This window comes from Hylobates moloch, unplaced genomic scaffold (assembly GCF_009828535.3).
Source record: "Hylobates moloch isolate HMO894 unplaced genomic scaffold, HMol_V3 SCAFFOLD_16, whole genome shotgun sequence".
Taxonomy (NCBI): Eukaryota; Metazoa; Chordata; class Mammalia; order Primates; family Hylobatidae; genus Hylobates; species Hylobates moloch.
In genome coordinates this window covers 61323491-61345881 of record NW_026652291.1, presented here as the reverse complement: position 1 = coordinate 61345881, position 22391 = coordinate 61323491, and the positions used below count along the sequence as shown (strand labels likewise).

The following is a 22391-nucleotide window of genomic DNA, read 5'->3' as shown; positions in this document are numbered from 1 at the left end:
AGGAGCCATAGGGAACAGCCACGTGACAACAGAGGCCGAGATTGGAGTGGTGGTTCGACAAGCTGAGGAACATCAAAGCCTGCCAGCAACCATCAGGAGCTAAGAGACAGGCATGGAACAGATCCTCCCTCAGGGCCTGCAGAAGAAACCAACCCTGCCAACAGCTTGATTTCAGTCTGCTGGCCTCCTCAACTGTGAGACGATAAATTTCTGTTGTTTTAAGCCACCCAGTTTGTGGTGCTTTGGTTCAGCAGCCCTAAGAAAGTAAGACATCCAGGAAGAACTGAAAGGAATTGCTCAAAGGAGCATAAAAGTGGAGCGCCACCCAGCAATGGAGCTGCCTCACTTGCCCCTTGGCCCTTGGCTCCCAGCCCTGCCAGGATTCTCCCTCACCATGGTGGGGGCTGCTTGGGAACAGCCTGGCCTAACTAGTGCCCTCAGGGTTCAGGCCCAGGAGAGAGAAGTACAGAGAGATGCTTCCTCTAACTCTACCCAAGGCCTCAGTAACAAATCCCCATTTCCTGACCCCAGACGCTCTTTATTCCAGTAGAATGGACATTGGGACCATCTGTTCCTTTCAGAGAATGTCATGTTCCCACCATAAGGGATGGACTCACAGGTTATCTCAAAACGTAATTGTCTACTGTTACTACAAGAGATACACAAGCAGTGAGAGAGGACAGATTCAGTGCCTTTCTCTGACATGCCAAAGCCGCAGGGACTTTCCCACCATTACTCACTGCTCTGTTCACCTCAATCTCTAGGCAGGAAGGTCTCTCTCATTGGTGATGAGATTGTCTGCTCCTCCAGGTCAAGCCTGTAGTGAGATGCATGTCCCTGGAGCCTAGCACAGGACTTGGCACAGAACAGGGGCCCTGCAGCACTTTGTGGGGAATTGGCTACGTGAACAGTCAAGACACTGAGGCCATTAAAACAGGCTCCTAAAAAAGCAGCCAAACCCCTGTGCCCTTTCTGCAACTGGAATTTCCAGGAATTCCTCTCCATGACAATTTAGAAAGTCCAGCAGTGGGTTCCAAGGCATCACAGAACTCAATCCAAGCAGATCCCAAACCCCAGTGGAAAGCTGCACAACACGCCACTCCCCAAGCATCGTGGAGGTCCAGAGTTCCAGCCAGAGAAGGACACTCAGTAAGTTCGGAGGGCAGATGCTCCTGCTGTGCCTGAGACCATCCTCAGATTCTCTAGCTGGCAGGACAGAGCCAGGTGAGGGGAAGGATGAACTGCAATGTGAGGACTGTGTGTGCCCATCTCCTCCTCTTCACCAGGTGACTCTACCCAGGGCAGCCTAGACAAGATTTAGAGAGCAGGGCAGTGGGCTATTTTGGAGTCTGGAATGGGAAGGAATGACAATTGGCAGGTGACTCTAGTACTTGAACTTTCCTGTGCTGAAGAATCACTGAAGGTATTCTTTAATATGCAGATACCTGGGTCCAGCCCTCCCTCCCAAGGAGGTTAAGTGTTGCCTAGGAATCTGTATTAAAAACAAAACAAAAACAAAAACCTCCTTAGTGGTTCAAACACAAGTAATCCTCAGACCTGGGCCAAGAAGGTCTTTTCTGACACCACCTGGAGACCCAGCCTCGTTCTTCTCTCTCCTAACTACAGCCTCAGGAAGCTACATGTCTGTAGAGAGCCTGGGAGGAGACAATGACCCCAGTCTCAGAGTGACTACACACAAAGGCGTCAGGAGGCCGACCCACATCAGGATTCCAAAGAGAAGAGGGGTTAGGCCTGAACAGTGTGGGCCCAAGGGCATAACGAGCCCCTTACAGAGCAGTCACAAAGAAGCAGGTATGAGCTCAATGTGAGGAAGAACTTTATGGCAAATCTATTACATCACTCACGGCTGAAGGCCTACAGTCTAGTGGGATAGTGCCCATCATCCTTAGAAAACTCTAAATGCCCTGGCAGGCTATAAGGTCCTTCAGAATTCAGCCTGGCTTCCCTCCGCAATACCTTTTTATAGCCCCCACTTCCAGAACTTCACCTGCCTTCCCACCCTCAAAGGGGAACCTTTCGGAGTTCTCCAGGTATACCAGGCCCTAGAGATCTGTCAGCCTTCCTTACTTGCCACTCGCCTCCAGGACTTTGCCTCTTCTGGTCCCTCTGCCTGGCCCGCCCTTCCCCTACTCTTAGCTTGGTTAATTACTAGTTATCTTCAGGTCCCAGTTTAGAAGTCACCCCCTGAAGTTCCCTGCAACCCCCGCAGCTGGATGGAATACCTCTCCTCTGTTCCCTCTGCATCTCACACTTAAATTGTTCATTGTGGGACGGAGTGGCATGGGGTTGCGTGCCTTGGTGGGGAGTCCACTACCTGAGAGGGGGCCGGTGGATGAAGGAGCAAGCAGGGAAAGAAAAAAGTTGTTCACTGAAGGCAGGCAGGGTGGTTCATGCCTATTATCCCAGAACTTTGGGAGGCTAATGCTGGAGGATAGCTCGAGCCCAGTAATTTGAGGCTGCAATGAGCTATGATCCTGCCACCGCACTCCAGCCTAGACACTAGAGCAAGACCCCATCTCTCTCTCTCTCTCTCTCTCTCTGTCTTTCTCTCTCTCTCTTTCTCACACACACACACAAACACACACACACACATTGTTCACTGACTCCTCAAGGTCTAATGTACTCTCTGTACAAAACATATTGAGTTTGAATTGTTGAATTGTAATGAGCTGTTTATTTACTTTTGCCCCGTGAGGCTACGAATTCCTCCAGGACCAATTGGCTGGCACTTTGCTGCTGTTTAATAAATATCTGACAATGCATGAATGGCAGTGTCCTGGCAGAAAACAGAACAGTCCACCTTGAGAGGCAACAAGTCCTAACAGCTTTTTGTTTACACAGAGGCTGACCCACCCTCTGTCAGAGATCTTAGAGGTAGTGCTGAAGATTGCTAAATAGGACACGAGTGCCCTAGGGTCCCTTCTGACATGGTGATTATGGGGCAGTGACTCTGGCAGGGGGCTGAAGGGGATCTTTGAAAAGCAGCCAAGGAGGCCCAGTGAGCTAATCACTTGATATCGGTTTGGTTCACAGCAGCTTGTGTTCCAGGAAGGTAAAGGAAATTCATTGCAAAGCAGCAACAGGCGAGGAGTTACTCTGGTTCTGTTGTCCCCCAATCCAGAGCCAGCCTCTGTCACACCCACCCCTACTCTCCTGAGTACTTGCTAGGACTGCCTGGACTCACTGGGCATAGAGAGGCCCTACCAGCCTGAAGGCGAGGCACGTTTCCCAAGTGCAAATGCCCTGAGTGTCTTTTAGGCACGTCCCCCTGCAGCCAAGCCTAGCCAAATCAAGCTATTTGTACTCAGTACCTACTGTATGTCAGGCTCCAGGTGAACAAGACAGACAAAGTGACTTTTCCCAGCCCAGTGGAACTTGGCCTCTCGTAGGCCATCAAGACAGGGGACAAACCAGGTTTCCAGCCCAGGCCCGTCAGTGATGATGGATGTACCAGCTATTTGAAGGCCAGCATGGGTGTATTTGCAGGATAGTCCAGGAACTCATACAGTGCTGTGAGCCCCAGGGCAGGTGACATTCAGAGCTGCTGGGTAGACTGTTTGCTTTCTGCAGTCTACCTCTGAAGCACAATTCTTTCCAGAATGTCTTCATAATCCCCAGGAGTAGAGGATCCAGAGGGAGAGCTTGTGCCAGCTTCCCTCACCTCCACCCTCACTCCAGGGAGAGAAGCCTTAGAGGCCTGGACCTCCGGAGTCAGCGTGTCTGAATGGGGGCTGGGGACAGGAGCCCAGGAGTGCAGCGTTCAACGTGCTGCTGATTATCTGTGTGACCTCAGGCAAGTCCCTTTCCCTCTCTGAACCTTAGAATCCTCCTTTGTAAATGAGAGGGATCAACTACATCAGTGTGTCCTCATCTTGGCTATGAATCAGAATCATCTGTGTGGTGGCAAGACTAAGGAGCTGGAAAAATGCAGCCTCCTGGGCCTCATCCCAAAGCTCCTAAGGAACCTGGACCCCCAAGGAGGAGAGTGGAGAGGCCTACTCAAGCCCTGGCCCCCAATCCTGGCCCCACTCAAGGAGCCTCTGAGCCCCCTCATGCCTTCCCCAGCCTCCTCCACTGAGAAGCTCTTTGGGATGCAATGTTCCCAGCCACATTCCATCTCTTTCCAACTTCTGGGCCTCCTTGGGCCAGGGCTGGAGTAAGCTGCCCCAACCCATCTCTCCAAAGAGCTCTGGAGCCTGAAGCACTGGTCATTGAGCAGTTTATTACCATCAGCCTGTCCCCAGCTTTCCAGCACAACAGCCAGCCCACACTCTAGACACGCCTTCACTCCAGTCCATTCTGGCACCTAGCCTCAGTCTTCACCCTCCTCCCTCCTCCACACACTCCTACCCCCAGCCCTCCAAGGCAGCACCAGGCCTGAAGGCCACACCTCAGCTGGGGGAGGGGAGGGAAGACAGTGAGACAGACAGAAGCTGGGGAAAGAGGAGCCAGGGTTGGCCCCAAGCTTCTGTAGCCACCACTCCGGGAAGGAGGGAAAGGGGGCAGGGCTGAGGCTGGGGCTGGGGTTGCCAGGTGATGACAGTTCAGGTGGTTCAGGCAGGAGGCTCTTCTCCAGGAGGTTCAGGGAAGCCACTCAGGTCTCGGCCAATGATCTCACTCACTGTAAAGGAGGGGCAGTTGAGAGACTGGGCTAGAGGTGGGTCCCCTCCTTTTCCAAAGACCCACCCCCAATCCATTCCAGGCAGGCCTTAATCTAGGAGGCCTCTAGATTCCTCCTCTACTGGCTTCTGTGCCACTGGGCCTCAGTTTCCCCAACGTGTCTTGACACCTGCTCCGAATCAAATCTTGCCCAACTCCCTCCATGTGGGCTCCCAGGCGCCCGTCCTAGCCCTTTCCTGCTGGCTTAGCCTGAAATGTCAGGGGAATCGATATCAGCAGGGCCAGAGATGGGTGTAGCCAATGGGAGGAAGGAGAGGCAAAACAGGAAAGCTCCTCCTCACCAACCCTGACCACAGACACCGTGTTTAGGGGAAAGCTGAGGCAATGGCAAGTGTGCTTGACTGGGACCTCAGCAGGCTACCATCCCTCTCTGGAACTCAGCACCTGAACTTGCAAACTGAGTGAGCCGGATGGAATGACCTTGAAAGTGCTTCTAGCTCTGAGATTTTATGATTTGGAGCAGAAGGCAGAGGCAGAGGCAGAGGCAGGAGAAAGGCTGATACAGTTACCCCATGCACCCTTCAGAATTCAGTTAATTGGATTCAGGCAGCCACAGGCATCAAGAACATGCCTCCTGGGAACCTCCAACTGGCCCTGAGAGACCAGGGATGCCCGATCTCTGAAAAGCCCAGCTCCAGCCCTCAGCAAACATGCAGAGCAATCTCTTGCACACACTCACACTCACAGCCCCCAGTCCCACACCCACCTTCCTCCAGCGTGATACCCTGGATAGGGACACTGTCTCGGAAGCCGCTGCTGTAGCCACCCCTGGATTTCTCCTGCTCCGGAGCCCCCTCCCCAGGGCCATAGCCTGGCCCTACCTTATTGTATCCCTCAGCAGGTAGGGGATGCACATCACTCTGGGAAGGGAAGGGGCCTTCAAGCGGTGGGGACGCAGGAAGAGGAGGCCGAAAGGGGGCTGGCGGAGAGAATGGCAGCCCCAGGGGAAAAGAGGAGCCCCGCCCTCCATACGGGTCACTAGGGAAGGGGCGGGGAAGGAAGGAGACTGGAGGTGGTTGGGCACAACCTGTGGTACCCCTAGTCTCAGGGAACATCCGCAGGCCCGGTCTGTAGGATGGTGGGGGCCCCGTCTGGGGGTACAGAGGGGGCATGCCATAGCCGAAGCCTTCTGATAGGTAAGGAGTTTCACAAGCAGGGTCTTCATGGGGATAGGAGGGGTAGGGGGGCCTGGGTGGTGAGAAGTCCATGTCAGTGCCAAAGGGGGGTGCCGATGCTGAAGGGAAGCCCCGCAGAGATGAGTCCGGTAGGGGCTCCTCTTTGCAGATCACTGGGAAGACAGGAAGTGGGAGGACATGCTGGTGAGAGGTCTGGTAGTCTCCCCCCTGCACACCTTCCAGCTGCCTGCTCCTCCCAGGTTCCATTCACCCCTTGGCCCCTCACGATGGGTACTGCTTCCCTCTGCCCCTGCTCCAGCTCCCCATATCCCTATACCCCCACCATGGACTGTCCCAGAGCTCACCAGGCAGAAACTTGAAACTCTGGGTAGGACTGCGTTTCCTCCGCCCATTGGAGACATAAAAGTAGACTTGGACTGGCCGGGAAACCCTCTTGTTGCTGTACTCGGGGACAGTCAGGGTCAGCGTCACCTAGGGAAGAGTATAAATGAGGCAGGGAGCCCTTGGGCATCTGGGCTTAGCCCAGCCTTTCCAGGGGCCCAGACTCCACCTCCTAGCCTTCTCCATTTTCTAAGAGGCAAAGTTCATTCCCTAGAGATGCACCTGCTTACAGAATGGCCAGTCTACCTCCTCCAGAAAAGTCCACTCCCATGAGCAAGAGGACCCAGCTGAAAATCCCCTGCCTTCTCCCACCCCCACCACCCAGGAGGTATCCAAGTGACACTGGTACCTCGTTGCTCTGCAGTCGGTTCACCGTGGCCTCCTCCTCCCATTGCAGCTTCCCATCTGTCCAGAGGGAACAGAGAGCTGCAGCCCAACTCCAGCGCCCCTGCCCCCTGCCCTAGTTCTCTGCCATTTCCCCTCCTGTTAGAGCCAAGGCCAAATTCAGAAGGCCCTAGAAGGTCTGACACACAGAGGAGCACACTGCACGTTAACTTAATATGAGTGGAAGAGGTAGGGTTTAAGACTGTCCTCAAGGTACAGGGAAGCAAACTGAGACCAAGGGAAATGACAGGGCCAGCCCAGAAACCAGAGGGAGTTAGTAACGGAAGCAACTCTTGAGCCCTCCCACCCAACTCCAAACATCATTTCCCATGATAACGCTGAGAAGGAAGACCAAAGGTAGGAAAGGGTCCTAGCTCGACAGAAGGCAATGAGACCCCCAAGTATCATGACCTAGAACCTCTGGAGAAGCTCTGACATGGTCCTAGGATGCTAAATTTGGATATAGGGGCCAGATGCAGTGGCTCATGCCTGTAATCCCAGAACCCACCACTCCCACCTTGGGAGGCCAAAGTGGAAGGATCACCTGAGTCCAGGAGTTTGAGACCAGCCTGGGCAACATGGGGAGAACCTATCTCTACACAGAATATTTTTGGAGGATTGCTTGAGCCCAGGATATTGAGGCTGCAGTGAGCCGTGATTGCATCACTGCACTCCCCTGGGTGACAAAGTGAGATCCTGCTATCAAAAAAAAAAAGGATATAGGGACTGAGGCTCTTAGTGAGCAGTGTTTGGAGAGGGCAAAGGCCTCAGGTTGGTGCCGGCAACTCGAACCCTCAGTCTTCCCTTCCTCCACTCCTGCAGCTCCATCTCGGGGCACCTAACAGGCTCTGTTAATCACTGCCCATAACTCAAGAGGGGCCCAGCGGGTAGCTGTGAGTGTGTAAATCACCTCTTCCCTTCTCCTCATATACCCTATCTACATGGGGGTAAATTATCTCAAAGCAGACTCCTCTTTAACAGACAGAATGTGCATTGCTTCCATTTGTTCAGAATCCTCAACATTTTAGATTGCTGTCGTACCCATCCCACATGGAAAGCAGACAGTATAATAGAAAGGGTAGTCTGTCTGTCCCATTTTACAAATAAAAAAACTGAGGCTCCATTGGCTAGTTTAGTGACAATGCCAGAGATGTTTCACCTGCCACTCTCAAGCTCTCCCTGCCTGCCCTCCCCTCCCCTCCCCTCCCCAGCAGGTACTCACCAGGACCCCTCTCAATGAACACCACCTTGGAGTCTGGCAGGAAGTTGGAGCCAGTCAGTACCAGTTCCTCGCCTCCTCTCACAGAGCAGGCACTGGGGCTGTAGGCCTCCACCTGGGGCAGCTCCTGGGCTGAGCGCTGGGCTGCAGAGCAGTGCAAGGAAGAGGACTGGCTGGGCTAGGCATGGAGGGGTGGCCTCCTCTGTCCCCACCCTCTTTGGGAAAACTGCCACGGGGCTCTGAGGGAGCCCTCCTCAGCAGTAGATACACAAATAAACCAGTAATATCCATGGAGTCACACATACCATGTAAGGGGCCACTCCCAGAGCAGAGAGAGGGTTAAACAGGGTAGACCAGGGAGTTTCCCAAACAAGGGCACAGGGCACCCCCGGAATAGATAGGGTCCAGTGTCACTCTGGACCACCCCAGAGACAGAGTCTGTGGCAGGGGCAAACTAGAATAGAAAGAAGCTGAGTCCTCTATAGAGCTACCCAGGACAGACAGGGCACAGGACGCTGTAGAGGGAATGGGCAGACAGACACACACACACAGACAAAAGAGTTGCAAGAGACAGAGAGATGGCCCAGGGCCTCTTTGCTCACAGCACTCGATGGGCACCGATGCTGCCTGTACTGAGACGACCTTCCCGCCGCCCTGGGGCACGTGTACCCGGAACACCAGCCGTACACGTGTGTTTTTGCGCCCGATGTCCGTCTCACCCTTCCGAAGCTCAATGTCTGAATTCCGAAGCTTCAGGATTCCGGCGCAGTCAATGCTGGAGGCAAAGGATGGATGGCAAGCCCTCCTAGCTGAAGCCAAAATGGTGATACATCCCTAAAGAGGGAAGTTCCCGCCCTCCATCCAAAGCCTTGAATGACTTTCGATGAGTGCCTAGGAGGCTATTTTCTAACCCAGAGATGGCCTCTCTGGGGTACCCCCCAACCCCAAAAGTCCTCTTCCAGATGGTGGGTAGGCCTGAAGCCAGCTCCTAGAAAAAATGTCTACCTCTTCTGGGAAAAGGAAGAAGTGGGCTAGCATAGGCCCAGTGGAGAAAGCTAGTTTAAAGCCTGCAGACTGAGGGGAAGTTGCATGGGACTTACTTGGCCGCCATGTTGTTCTCAGGCAGCAGAGTCATCTCCAACACCTTGGTGCCACTGACTACGGCTTCATAGCTGGCCGTGGCCACCATCTTGCCTGTGATACGGTGCACCTGATAGAAGGCATGAGGCCGCAGGTTCCTTTCATCTGCAGTGCCGATGAACATCTGTAGGGTCAGTGGCTTCTCACTGTAGCCTAGGAGCTGGCAGAGGAAGAGAGAGGCCACCTCATTGAAATCCCCACCGTCTCATCCTTTATTCATCCCTAGATTTTCAGTCTACCATGGGATGGGAATGGTGAAAGATAAAGGATATCCTGCAAGGGAATCCCTTGGGGAACTGGGCACCCGTTGTGGAGAAAACATGGCCTGGAGTTCACAGTGTTTTTCTTGGAATAAAGCCCAAAGTGGGCTGGGCAAAGGCAGAAGAGCCTCCAAAGAGACTGGCCCAACTCAATATAGAGAAAACTTAACTCCCAGTGACTTTTGGCCTCAGCCTAAACCCTCCCCCATATCTGGCAGGCCACCATTTTCCAGAGTAGACATGAGGCTGGTGTCCCATGGGATGAGTTGAGTGGGGGTGGAAGGACGGGGGAGTAGAAAGTATATCCGGGTCCTTGCACCCCTCCTCCCCCAACTCCAGCCCCTCCCCCAGGCTGCCTGCAGGGTCAGAGCTGAGAGGGAGTGTGGGAAAGGGCAGTGCCATGTGTCTGCATAGCTGGAACCTATCTGGGAGAGGAGAAAGGATATCAGGCCTGCTGTCTGTCCTTTACCTTGACTACGGGGTGACCGCCAGGGGCAGCTTTGACGGCTCCACGGCTGCCTTCCGTCTCGTAGTGGGCCCGGTGGTGGGCTCTAGGCTGCACCTCGATCCTCAGCTCCAGCTGCTCATATTGGCTGGGCAGAGGCCAGTCCAGTGGGGGTAGGGCAGAGGTCCTGGGTGAGAGAGAAGAGCATTAATCATGTGCAGCCTCAGACCCCAGTCAGGCCCACACTGGATCTGTGAGGGAGGAAGGGGTATGGGTCTGAGAGAAAGGAAAGCACAGAAGAAATAAAGAAGTACATCAACACTTGTGAAAAGAAGGGAAAAAAGAATTTTTTAAAAAACTAAGAAAAGGACAAAGAAATGAAGAAATCCAAAAGTCCAGACACAAGGGGAAGTAGGGGACAGAGCCCCTTGAGGTATGAAAGATGACAACAGGCCTAAAACTCCCTTCTTCCCAGCTCTGAGCGCAGGGGTTGGGGTGGGAAGGCTTCACTTGGATACAGAGGATTCTCAAGCCCATCTCAATCCCTAGACCTGGATGGAAAGAAAAAAGAAGTGCCGCTTCAGACCAGAAAAGGCCTCAGATATGAACCCTTTGTTTTACAAATTAAAAAATTGAGGCACGTTGGCTCACACCTATAATCCCAGCACTTTGGTAGGCCAAGGCAGGGGTGGGGGGTGGTGTGAGGATGGCTTGAGCCCAGGAGTTTGAGACCAGCCTGGGCAACATGGTGAAACCCCGTCTCTACAAAAAATACAAAAAGCGGCCGGGCGTGTTGGTGCTCCTGTAGTCCCAGCTACTCCTGCTGAGGCAGGAGGATCGCTTGAGCCCAGGAGGTCGAGGCTAAGTGAGATCACACCACTGCACTCCAGTCTTGGTGACAGAGCAAGACACTGTCTCAAAGAAAAAAAAAAGAAAAAAAGAAACTGAAGCCAGCAGCTACTGACAGACCTAGGACTGAGCACATTCTGCTCCCAAGCCAGCTCCCTTTCCACTAGTTGGGGCTTGATAGGTGGAGTTCCAGGGAGCTAAGGGTTTCAGATGGGACAACTTATCCTGTATTGTGCTCCCTGATACCTTAGGACAGTGGATCTCAACTGGTAATTGCCCCCCAAGTAATTGCCCAGATATTTGGCAATGTCTGAAGACATTTTTGGTTTTCCCAACTAGGGGAGTGGGTGCTACTAGCATCTAACGGGTAGAGGCCAGGAATGCTGCTAAACCATCCTATAATGTCCAGTACACCCCCACACAACAAAGAATTATCCTGCTCAAAATAGTAGTGCCGAATTAATAGTGCTGAGGTTGAGAAACTTTGCCCTATGGGAAACCCAGGGGTACCAGTGTCAATGTTTCTTTCCCCTAGAAACTTTTCTGGACAGAATCAGCTCAGTCTAACATCTCAGGATTTAAGATTATTGAAATGGGCAAGATTCTCTGAGGGTGGAAGGAATAGAACTGCAAGTTTTAACATGAATTATTTGACTTGCAAATATATGCTATTTTATTCAAGTTAGCAGCTATACTTTTAAGCCAGTAGGTCAGGCTCTAGAAATTAAGGAATGGAGAAGGGGAATTTCCTGCAACAGAGTGGAAATCTGCTTAGGTCTGGCAGATTTGAAAGGGCCAGAGTGGAAGGCTGAAATCCAGCCCAAGTTCCACACTCAGCCACATGCCAGTGCAGAGCGGGGGCTTGGGAGCACTCTATAGGCTACAGGAACACCTCCTTAACCTAGTTGATCCTCCTACAATAGCTAGGGGTGGGAGGGTGGAGGGGCTTTTTCTAATTGGCCCACAGGGAACTGTCGCCCTCTTGTAAATCATCCAGAGGTACACTTTTTCTTCTAGTTCTCTTTAAAACCAGGTAGTTGGCAGCTGCTGAGCTGGTTGCAGATTCTCTTTTGAAATTCAGAGGGCATGAAACTAGTGTCTTCAAATCCATCCCTTGACCCTCCTGCTCCCCTAGTGGAATGGCTGGAGAGAGCGGTGGTGCCAAGCGCAACCCTCACCTGAAGATAGGGCTGTGTCCCCCAATCCGGGCCTTGGACCAAGCGAGTGGGGAGGGCACTGCCAGGTAGTCCATGCCAGCCACCTCCTTCCGGGGACCTCCTGGAGGAGCCACAGACTCCTCTGCTCCCAAGGGCAGCTTCCCATTGCATGGGGCAGGCTCCTCAGACCGAGACAGAGCCACTGCCTGCTCGCTGGAAGTCCGCCGTGTCTTCTGAGGGATGCTCTCAGCTGGTGGGGCCCCCACATAGTCAAAGGGACCAGGGGATCCAGGGTCTCGGGCCAGAGGCAATGGGGGTGGTGGAGGTGGCTCCGACCCCTCTTCCCCCAGGCTGCCACGGCGGGACAGAGCTGGGGAGGCTGAAGATGGGGTTCCCGAGCTGGAATAGCGCCGCTTGCCACATGGAGAGGCAGGCCGCGGGGAGGCTGGGGTGGGCCCAGGAGCACTGAGGAGTAGCCAGCTATCCTCTGGCCCTCGGCCTCCGGGGCTTGGACCATACAGGCTCCAGGGATCTTCGGGGGTCCATGGCCGAGGGGAGGCCCGGGGCGAGGGCAGCGGCGAGCCCAGGCCAAAGCGGGAGGCCGCCTCATTTAGCTCAGACTCCACCTCGTCGCAGGCTGCATACAGGGCTGCCTCGTCAGAGGCATCGGAGAAGAAGCTCCACGAGGACAGGCTGCTGCTGCCAGGGCTTGGGCTGAAGAAGGCCCCCCCACCCTGGCCCCCTGCTTCTCGGTAGCCCCCAAAGCCTTCTGGTGGGGCGTAATCTCTAGGAGAGCCGTCCCCCCAGGCATCAGGGTTGTCCTCCAGCGCTGCCGGCGGCTCCGGCGTGGGAGAGATTGAGGTGATGCGGATGCTGGGACACTCGAGAACACGGCCACCCCCAGCACCCCCAGCACCCCCTGCTGGTCCTCCCAGCCTCACCGACCGGGCAGGCTGGCTCTCCCAGGTGCCAGGTGAGGGGGCTGGGCGCGGCGGTGGCGAGTGCATGCCAGGCCGAGGGGGTGGAGGTCGGGGAATACCGATAGGTGCAGCGCCATAGGGAGGGGGCTCCCCCAAGGCCAGACGGCAGCATGGCGGGGCATCCTCTGAGTCCAGTTCTGTCAAAATGGGAAGAGGAGCAGAGGGAGAGGAGGAAAGAGAGAAGCAGGTGAGATGGCTAGGTTCCTTAAGTGGCCAGGCCCCAAGTCCTTCTATGCTCCCTGCCCCTCAGCAAGGAGACCTTCTGAGCCACAAGACAAAAGCAGAGTTGGACCTGGGAAGATGGAGGAGATTGAAGCAGGCATGCCAGGCCTTTGCCCACTGGCCCCCGGATCCTGGGACCGAGGGTACCCGATCCGGTGGGTCTTAAGGTGAGAGAGGTGGGTCCAGAGGGGCTGGAGCTGGGGCTGGGCCTGGAGGCGTGTTTCTTGAGGCACTGGGCTGGACTGGGGGCGACTCACACATGAACCCAATTAGCAGCGGTTCCCAAACCCCCAAACGGCGCTGGCAGGAGCCCCAGTTGCCATCGCAACCGTGGCCAGAGGGGAGGGGGGCGTCAGGGCTGTGGTGACGAGGGGAGGTGGCTCCTCCCTCTCTCCCCGCCATCTGGGGGCGGAGGTGCAGCCAAGGGGGAGATGCGTGCCGGGCCCAGCCGGGGGAAGGGGGGCAGCGGGCAGCGCGGATTCGTGCGAGCGGCTGCCGCCGCCCCCGACTCGGTCCCCGCCATCTGCCTCTCATTGCGGCCAGACGGGGGAGGGGGAGGGGCGCCCCAGCGAGGCCTGACAGCACCCCCCAGCCCCGGGCGTCCAGTCGGCCGGGCCAGAGCTCGGTCCGCCAGGGGCCAGCTCCAGCGCCAAACCTCCCCTTCCCCTGGCGGCGCCTGGTGCTGTTGGGGCCGCAGTTCCCGCCCGCCCCCCAGTTCAGTGACAGGCGGCCCAGCCGGGAGGCGGCGCACAGCCAACAGCACCCCCACCCCCACCCCAGTCACGACCTAAAAAGGAGAAAGTGGTGCCCGGGCCCCCAGCCTCACTTCCGCAGGCCAGCGAGCCTCCCCGACTCGCTTCGACCTCTGACTCCCTCACCCCCCACCCTAGGCTCGCTGCCTTAAATTCCCCAGACTCAGGATCCCCGGCCCTCCTCTCACTGACCCCAAGACCCCTTCCCAGCCCCGCACTAACCTTCCCCCAATCCCCCCGCGCCCAGCGGGGGGGCCTCCTTTTCCTCCCCGAACACCAGCTTAAATTCCAGCTCCTCATCCTCGCAGCTGGCCGCCCCCATGGATCCGGCAGGAGCCCCCAGGTCCCGGCCTGGGTGGGAGGGGGGAGCTCAGGAGGCTGCTGTATCTTCGCCCGGGTGGCTCCCTCCCTCCCTTTCTCTGAGAAGCCCCCTCCTCCGTCGCTGCCGCCTCCCTCCAGAAGCCCCCTCGTTATTATAGAAACTTTTCCAAACTTTTTTCCCCCAAACTTCTTCAAAGCGGCCCCCCCCCCCAGCCTGTCCCTGATTGGCTGCCGGGGATGCTCCAGCCCCTCCTCCAGGGATGAGATGGGAAAACCACGCGCCCCTCGTCCTCCCCCACCCTCCCTCCCTCTGTCCTCTCTTCAGTCCCTCCCCCTCAAAAAAAAAAAAAAAACTGAATTGGAAAACGGTCCTTCAAGAGTGATACTAATGTTGCTTATTGGTCCGCCGTTGTGACAATCATTTCCCGCAGGGAGCCCAGCCCCCACCTCCCCTAGTCTCAGTTCAAGGTTCTGGGTCCGAGAGCCTTAAAGGGGCCACATCCTGGGCCCCCAGGGTAGAAAGCCCACGGAAGACCCTTTTTTAAATTCTGAAGACTGTGTAGATAGCACCTAGCATGGCAGAACAACTTCTCCTCCCCTTTCCCTCCAAGTCCGAGGCCAGGAGGGTCCTGGGGCAGAGTGGCACCGAGCTGCTCGGAAGAGGAAAAGGCTATTCTTCCGGCTCCCTTGCCTGGGGTTACTCTGCCCGGGCCTTCTGGAAGTCTTTGCCCTGCCGAATCAGCGCCTCCATCAGCCATTCCTCCAGGACCCCCAAAGATGAAGAACGCTTAGCCAGCCTGGATGCTTCTGGGAGCAGTCCGAGCCAAAGAGGCTTTGAGAACTGTCCCTAGGCCTACAGCCCTTGTTGGGCGTAGATCCAGGCCAGGCTTTGCCTCTGCCCTTGTCCCAGCCACCCAGAGGGGCCGTGAATTAGCCTCCACGGGAAGTTGGCTGCCTCCTCCCTAGAACTGTAGTCTGGAATGAATCTCTGACCCGATAGCATCCCACTCCGGCTCTTCTAAAAATCCTTGCCAGGTTTACTAGGGGCCTGGAACCTCCGGACCCTGTGGGCTCCCCTCCTCTTCCCCCACCTCTTGTCCCCCCACCCCCCCACAGGCTGGACACCTGTCACCTGGGCTGGAGGAGGAAGGAAGACCTGGACTGGAGTTTCCGGGAAAGTCAGGCTTGGAGAGGCCTGGGTTGTGTGAGAGGGAGTTAGATGGGAGATTCGTGACTTAGTGGGAGATACTGGCGAGGCTGGCGGGTAGGAGGGATGGGAGGGTGGTTATCATTTTCTCCCACACAATTTCAACCTCTCTAAGAGGCCGCAGCGTCTCCAGTCTCTAAATCCCTCCGGTTCAGGGCCGCACCCCCAACGCCGCCCCATCCCAGCAACTAAACGGTTAAGCGACGGCCCCGGGTCAGACGTTTACAAACACTCAGAAGCCGGGCGGGGACCGCGCCCGTTACTCTAATGAGAAACAGGCTCTACGGGACTGGGGAAAGAAGGGAGGGCTGGCCCGACGGGCCGGAGCTCCGCAGCGGCCGAGGCGGCTTCCCTCCCTCCCCTCGGTCCTCCCTCGGGCCCGCCCAGGGGACCCCCCCAGCCCCCGGGGACCCCAGTGACGTGCGGAGCTGCCCCGGCTCCAAGCCCAGGGCCGCAACACAGGAGGGGCGGGGAGAAGAGGCCAGGCCGGCGGGGAGAGAAGAATGTTCCGAGGCCGAGCGGGGAGGCGGCCTGGTTTGATTTTCTTCTTTCTTTTTTTTTTTTTTCTTTTTTTTTCTTTGGTTGGTCTCCTCAGGTTACATTTCCCTTCCAGCTTCATCTCGGAAATAAAGGAAGGAGAAACACACGGGGAGGGAGGACAAGGAACACTTCGACCCATCAACCAGCCTGTACCTAAGAGGGCAAGGGAGGTGGGAAGTGGAGGCGAGAAAAGCGGGATAGAGACCCCGAGGCCCAGCCCCTGTTCCCCCAGACTCTGCCTCTCCCCGGCCCCCCTCCCCGCAGGCACAGCACATGCAGACGCGCACATTCTTTTCAAATGTCATATTTCCTTTGATCCTGGGCAGCGTTTCTCCATGTGTCTGGCTCAGCTCCTGCCCAGTCAACCGCCTTCCCCTCTCACCCCCCTTTGTTTTCCTGGAGAACCCTCCTCCTCCTAGCATCTGGAAGGCCCTGAGGGCTGGCGTCGGCCCTCATTCCCCTGATGACTCTGGCCTCTCCTCCCAGTGACTCAATTTCCCCTCCATGGGTGTTGGGGGGTAGGGAAGGGAGGAGCAGAGGGGAGAGTGGTTGAGATTGTTCAGAGTGCCAAGCTTCTCTGAGGCGGGGGGCGGGGGGGCATCCCCTTCACTCTGAAAACCGTCCAATCTGTCTCGGCTGCGGCAGAGAGATGGAACTTATGACTTCTGAAATGTTCGGCCTGGCATTGGAGCCTGGGCAACAGCGGGTAGTTGCAGATTTAGGTTGCCCTACACTTCTGCCCCCTGGCGACCAGAAAGACCCAGCCGCCCTTCCTTGGTTCGCGGTTTCTCGCGCCGCCTGGCCTCGGTCTCAGCTCCGCTGCCTCCTGGCGCACATACGGGAGCACAGCCCGGCTTTCTTACCTTGGTTGGTGGCTTCTGCTCTGCACTCTAACAAGCATCATTCAACTTCCTTGGAGGTGGATGTTATTTATTTCTTTTTTTAATTACACAAGATGCAGTCTTCTCTTTTCCCCAGAGGTCTAAATAAAGCTAATTAATATGCATTCTTCTTGTAAACAATTCAAGCTATACAAAAATACGTAGTAAACCTTGATGGTCCATCATTTTGTATGCCTTTATTAACATGTACGCACACACACATGCTCTTTTTATGCGCGTGACAAGCGTTTTTCTTGCTTTTTTTTTCCTCAGTTAACAAATGGTTTGAAGATCTTCTCCCATAGTACCATCTGAAAATGATGACGAAAATGCCCACCTTTTCAGTAGATAAAGTGACTTTTACAAATCAGGTTAGTAACAGAGTCGATTTGGAACCTAGGCCTCCTGGGTACTTGTCAAGTTTGCTAATTCATTCGAACACATTTTACACAGGAATCTGTCCTAGGCTTGGCTCCTCCGGTAAGTAGAGCCTGAGACAAGAACAGGATGCAAGTAGTTTATAGTGAAAAGCAATCATAGGGAACAGAAAGAGAAGAATGGAAAAAGTGAAACTGGAAAGAAGAAAAGCCAATCCAAGGGTGTGCTACAGAACAGGTCACCACTCTGAGCAACTGGAATATTATCCTACTGAGACCGTGTGCATAGCCATAGAGAATGTAATTGAAGAGAAGAGGCCAGCCTTGTCTCTATTAAAAATAAATTTTAAAAGGACGGGCGCAGTGGCTCACCCCTGTAATCCCAGCACTTTGGGAGGCCGAGGCAGGCAGGTGGATTGCCTGAGGTCATATACACAGATATACTATATACTACACTACATAGCACATACACAGCTATACTATATATATATACTATATATGTATATATGTATAGATATATATGTATATGTATACATATATCTGTACATCTGTATATATATACACAGATATGCATGTATATAAAGTATATATATACTATGCTTCTCCTGGATCATCAGGTAAAACGCAAGACCAGTGAGATTTTTATTTTTATTTTTTTTCTTTATTTATTTTTGAGACGGAGTCTCACTCTGTGGCCCAGCCTGGGGTGCACTGGCACGATCTTGGCTCACCACAAACTCTGCCTCTCGGATTCAAATGATTCTCCTGCCTCAGCCTCCCAAGTAGCTGGGATTACAGGTGTGTGCCATCACACCCAGCTAATCCCCCACCACCCCGGCTAATTTTTTGTATTTTATAGAGACGGTTTCACCTGGTCTCGACTCTGACCTCTGATCCCCCCCTCATACAAGCGTGAGCCACTGCGCCCGGCCCCCATTGAGACTTTTAAAAGGGCAGATGTTGAGCTTTGTTGTGGGTCAAGCACTTGAAATATACATGGTAGACCATTAGTGCAATTAATTTGGTCCACTCTAAAATTATGTTCTGTCTTTTTGGATAAAATCCATGATCCAATTAAATTCATGACCACGTACATTCATGTTCATGGTCACATAGAATTCTCCAGATTTTGCCTTAGAAAATTCCCGTGGCTCCTTCTGGGCATCATTCCTGTTTATTTTGGTGTTTTTGCTTCCCACCTTCTGGTTTATCCTAGTCAGAGTATGAGCCTAAGGAATTGAGCTATAACAGCAAAGCAGATTTCACTCTCTCCTCTGCAAGAGGAAAACAGTGAAAATTGTTTCAACAGGGACTATATTTATTGTCTCGCTCTGTCACCCAGGCTGGAGTGCAGTGGCGCGATCTTGGCTCACTGTAACCTCTGCCTCCCGGGTTCAAGAAATTCTCTGCCTCAGCCTCCCAAGTATCTGGGATTACAGGCGCCCGCCGCCATGCCTGGCTAAGTTTTTGTATTTTTAGGAGAGACGGAGTTTCACCTCTTGTCCAGGCTGGCCTTGAACTCATGATCCACCCACCTGGGCCTCCCAAAGTGCTGGGATTACAGGCATGAGCTACTGCGCCCAGCCCCAGATCATTATTCTTACTTTCACTGCAAAAAACTGGTAAGGTTGTAAACTTTGCTGCAATTCAACAACTTGCAAGATCAATTTCTTTCTTTCTTTTTTTTTTTTTTTTTGAGATGGAGTCTGGCTCTGTCACCCAGGCTGGAATGCAGCGGTGTGATCTCGGCTCACTGCAGCCTCTGCCTCCTGGGTTCAAGCGATTCTCCTGCCTCAGCCACCTGAGTAGCTGGGGCTACAGGCACCTGCCACCACACCCGGCTAAATTTTGTATTTTTAATAGAGATGGGGTTTCGCCATGTTGTCCAGGCTGGTCTCAAAGTCCCGACCTCAAGTGCTCCTCCCTCCTCGGCCTCCCAAAGTGCTGGGATTACAGTGCAAGAGCAATTTCTGAATTCAGTTTTTAGCTGATATCTGCAGAGAGAAGGATGCCAGGCAATGTGCTTTATTTTCTTCTGGGCTTTGAGGTGGATATTCTATGTTTAACGTTTTTATTCTCTCACCTTTAGCTATCCAATGCCATTGGAAACAAAAATTCAACCCTAGAATTCCACATTCTTTAAAGTGTTCTATAGGAACTGCTACCTGGTCCTTCAGGATCTCATCTAGCTTTCCTTGATGGAATGTGGAAGGAGTCTTATTGAGCAAAAGCTCAATCTTTCCCCCCTATCCAATTCCAAATGCCCCATACATCCTCTGACATTTTGGTGCATACAGTCCTACCTATAGAGTGGCAAAATTAAGTAATTATTTAATTTACCATCAGTGAGATACTATACTGAGGTTAAATGTGCATTGTACTTTCATCTAGTGACTAATATATATGATTGTTTAACCAATACCAGAATATGTGGTTCTAAGAAATAAGATTTGGCAGACAGAATAATGGCCCAGCCCCAACCCTCAATTATTGGATATTCGTGTTTTAGTTCCCAAAAACCTATAAATATGTCACCTTACATGGCAAAAGGAACTTTGTAAATGTGATTAAGTTAAGGGCCTTGAGGTGGGAGATTATCTTGAGTTATCTGGATGGGCCTAATATAATCACAAGTGTCCTAAAAAGTACAAAGGGAAACTGAGTGCTCATGTCTGTAATCCCAGCTACTCAGGAGGTCAGGGCAGGAGGATTGCTTGGGGCCAGGAGTTCAAGACCAGCCCAGTCAACATAGCAAGACCTCATCTCTTAAAAAAAAAAAAAAAAATATATATATATATATGTGTGTGTGTATATATGTAGGCTGGGGGCGGTGGCTCACACCTGTAATCCCAGCCCTTTGGGAGGCCGAGGCAGGTGAATCATTTGAGGTCGGGAGATCAAGACCAGCCTGGCAAACAGTGAAACCCCATCTCTACCCAAAATACAAAAATTAGCCAGGCATAGTGATGCGTGCCTGTAGTCCCAGCTACTTGGGAGTCTGAGGCCAGAGAATCACTTGAACCTGGGAGGCAGAAGCTGCAGTGAGCAGAGATCGTGCCACTGCACTCCAGGCTGGAGACTCCATCTCCAAAAAAAAAAAACAAAGATAGTGGAATGGAAGACAACAGAAGAGAATCAGGGGGAGCTGTGTCTGTGGGAAAAAAAGTCACAGAGAGATGCAGAGTTGCTGGCTTTGAAAGTCTAGGAAGAGACCATGAGTCAAGGAATGTGGGTGGCTTCTAGGAGCTGGAAAGGCAAGGAAACAGATTCTCTCCTAAAGCCTCCAGAAGGACCACAGCCCTGTCAATGCCTGATTTTAGCCCAGTGAGGCCAGTGTTGAACTTCTGTCCTACAGAACTGTAAGGTAATACATTTGTGTTGTTTTAAGCCACTAAGTTTATGGTTATTTATTACAGCAGCAATAGGAAAGGAATACACAAGGGGTGGTCTCATCTCTACAAATGCTGTCACCGACCCAATCTCCACAGTTTTGCTTCTAATCCCTGTGACTCTCTAGAGATTTCACAATTCAAGGAATAACTACTTCCACAGGGGACTCGAGAGTGGTTTCCCCTACCACTGCCCATTTTAGGCCTGTACCATTAAAGGAACTGGCAGGCCAGGTATGCTGGTGCATGCCTGTAATCCTAGCACTTTGTGAGGCTGAAGTGGGAGGATCATTTGAGCCCAGGAGTTCAAGACCAGCCTGGGCAACATAGTGAGACCCTGTCTCTACAAAATATATATATTTTTTAATTAGCCAGACATGGTGGCACATGCCTGTAGTCCCAGCTACTTGGGAGGCTGAGGCAGGAGGATTAGCTCAGCCAGGCTGAGGCTGCAGTGAGCTATGGTAATGCCACCACCCTCCAGCCTGGGCAACAGCAAGACCCCATCTCAAAACAAATAAATAAATAAATAAATAAATAAATAAATAAATAAATTTAATTAAATAATTAACTGGCAAAACAGCAAAAACAAAAATATGTCACAGTATTGTTTAGGTCTACTGTGACCGACCCCATCCATCATGGGGAAGAAAGGTTACTACTAAGCAGTAGAGCCCAAAAGGGTAGGCTTGAAACTCCAGGCACTCTCCCGAGTGCTTCCCACCATGCCCGCTGCTGAGCGTTAGCAGAAGATTGCTACGAGCCTACATAGGAAGGACTGTCAAGTGCTCAAAACCCTCCAGAATGAAGGTGGGCCACCCTACTAAGTACAGCAACAACAAAACACAACAGCCAGCTAAGGGGCTGGTCAAAGACAAGGTATAAGATAACAAAAACAGAAGCAAACTACCAGTTACCAACCTGTCCAATGGCCGACATGAGGGTGGTGTCTTTCGTTCTGTTTTCTGCTTGAGTGTCCAGTGAATAAAGTGTTACCTCCTTCCCTTGCATTTCCTCTTCCTGCTTATTTATTTATTTATTGAGACAGAATCTTACTCTGTCGCCCCGGCTGGAGTACAGTGGCGTAATGTTGGCTCACTGCAACCTCCACCTCCTGGGCTCAAGAAATCCTCCTACCTGGCCACCTGGAACACCTGCAATCCCAGCACTTTGGGAGGCCAAGGTGGTTGAATCACCTGAGGTCAGGAGTTCGAGACCAGCCTGGCCTACATGGTGAAACCCCGTCTCTACTAAGAATACAAAAATTAACTGGATGTAGTGGTGCATGCCTGTAATCCCAGCTACTTGGGAGGCTGAGGCAGGAGAATTGCTTGAACCCAGGAGGCAGAGGTTTCAGTGAGCTGAGATCGTGACACTGCACTCCAGCCTGGGCGACAGGGTGAGACTCTGTCTCAAAAAAAAAAAAAGAACAAAGAAAAAAGAGAGAAATCCTCCCACCTCAGCCTCCTGAGTAGCTGGGATTACAGGTGTGCACCACCACGCTGGGCTAATTTTTTGTATGCTTTAGCAGAGACAGGGCTTCCCCATGTTGGCCAGGCTGGTCTCGAACTCCTGACCGCAGGTGATCCACCCGCCTCGGCCTCCCAAAGTGCTGGGATTATAGGCATGAGTCACCATGCCCGGCCTCCTCTTCTTGTTTGAAATAGAAATAATCATAACTTTTGTTCTTTCTTCTATTTTCTCCCTGTTATAAAGAGTTAATTAGTGTGGCTTCCTTAAAGAAAGGTAGATTCCCACAGAGATTCACATCATATGAATTAACAGATAGAAAGGAAACTTACAAACTAAACAAGCAAAAGAGGTTATGTCTTTAAAACAAAATCATGTCACCCCTCAGAATGTAAACTAAGGGCAGAATCCATTTCTGATTCATCTGTGTCTTTCCCTATTGCATAACAGAGTGCCTTGCACTTTGCATGTGGTTAATAAATATTTGCTGAATGAGGGGGGAGGGAAGGAGGAAGGAAGGAAGGGAGGGAGGGAGGGGGAGAGGGAGGAAGGGAGGGGAAGAGGGAGGGAGGGAGGGAGG

The 22391-nt window shown here is 53.0% G+C and overlaps 2 protein-coding genes across 6 annotated transcripts in view; one reads left to right on the top strand and one right to left on the bottom strand.

Moving 5' to 3' along the window:
• Nucleotides 1-2672: 2672 nt before the first annotated feature.
• On the bottom strand, nt 2673-15188 carry NFATC4 (nuclear factor of activated T cells 4). 5 transcript variants are annotated; one of them, XM_032179483.2, is made up of 11 exons: nt 15080-15188; nt 13849-13977; nt 11694-12789; nt 9691-9853; nt 8922-9121; nt 8424-8596; nt 7825-7965; nt 6568-6623; nt 6182-6308; nt 5408-5989; nt 2673-4642 (listed from the first exon to the last, which is right to left on the bottom strand). In XM_032179483.2, the coding sequence occupies exons 2-11, from the start codon at nt 13946-13948 to the stop codon at nt 4575-4577; spliced, it is 2706 nt and encodes a 901-aa protein (XP_032035374.1). In that variant the 5' UTR covers nt 13949-13977; nt 15080-15188; the 3' UTR covers nt 2673-4574. The 5 variants fall into 5 exon arrangements, with proteins under 5 accessions (XP_032035374.1, XP_058285530.1, XP_032035375.1 ...); XM_058429547.1 differs by lacking the exon at nt 15080-15188 and adding an exon at nt 14941-15053; XM_032179484.2 differs by lacking the exons at nt 13849-13977; nt 15080-15188 and adding an exon at nt 12912-13534.
• Nucleotides 15187-22391, top strand: part of RIPK3 (receptor interacting serine/threonine kinase 3) — a 25552-nt gene continuing 18347 nt past the window's right edge. Inside the window, exons 1-2 of the mRNA XM_058429550.1 lie at nt 15187-15211; nt 16849-16946. The gene's annotated coding sequence lies outside the window, so the exon portion shown is untranslated. The remainder of the gene's footprint in view (nt 15212-16848; nt 16947-22391) is intronic.

Coding starts and splice junctions, on each gene's coding strand:
- NFATC4 (XM_058429547.1), bottom strand. Junction 9,122..9,690: donor GCGGTCACCCCGTAGTCAAG/GTAAAGGACAGA, acceptor TTCCTCTGCCAG/CTCCTAGGCTACAGTGAGAA. Junction 6,624..7,824: donor GTTCATTGAGAGGGGTCCTG/GTGAGTACCTGC, acceptor CCCTCTGGACAG/ATGGGAAGCTGCAATGGGAG.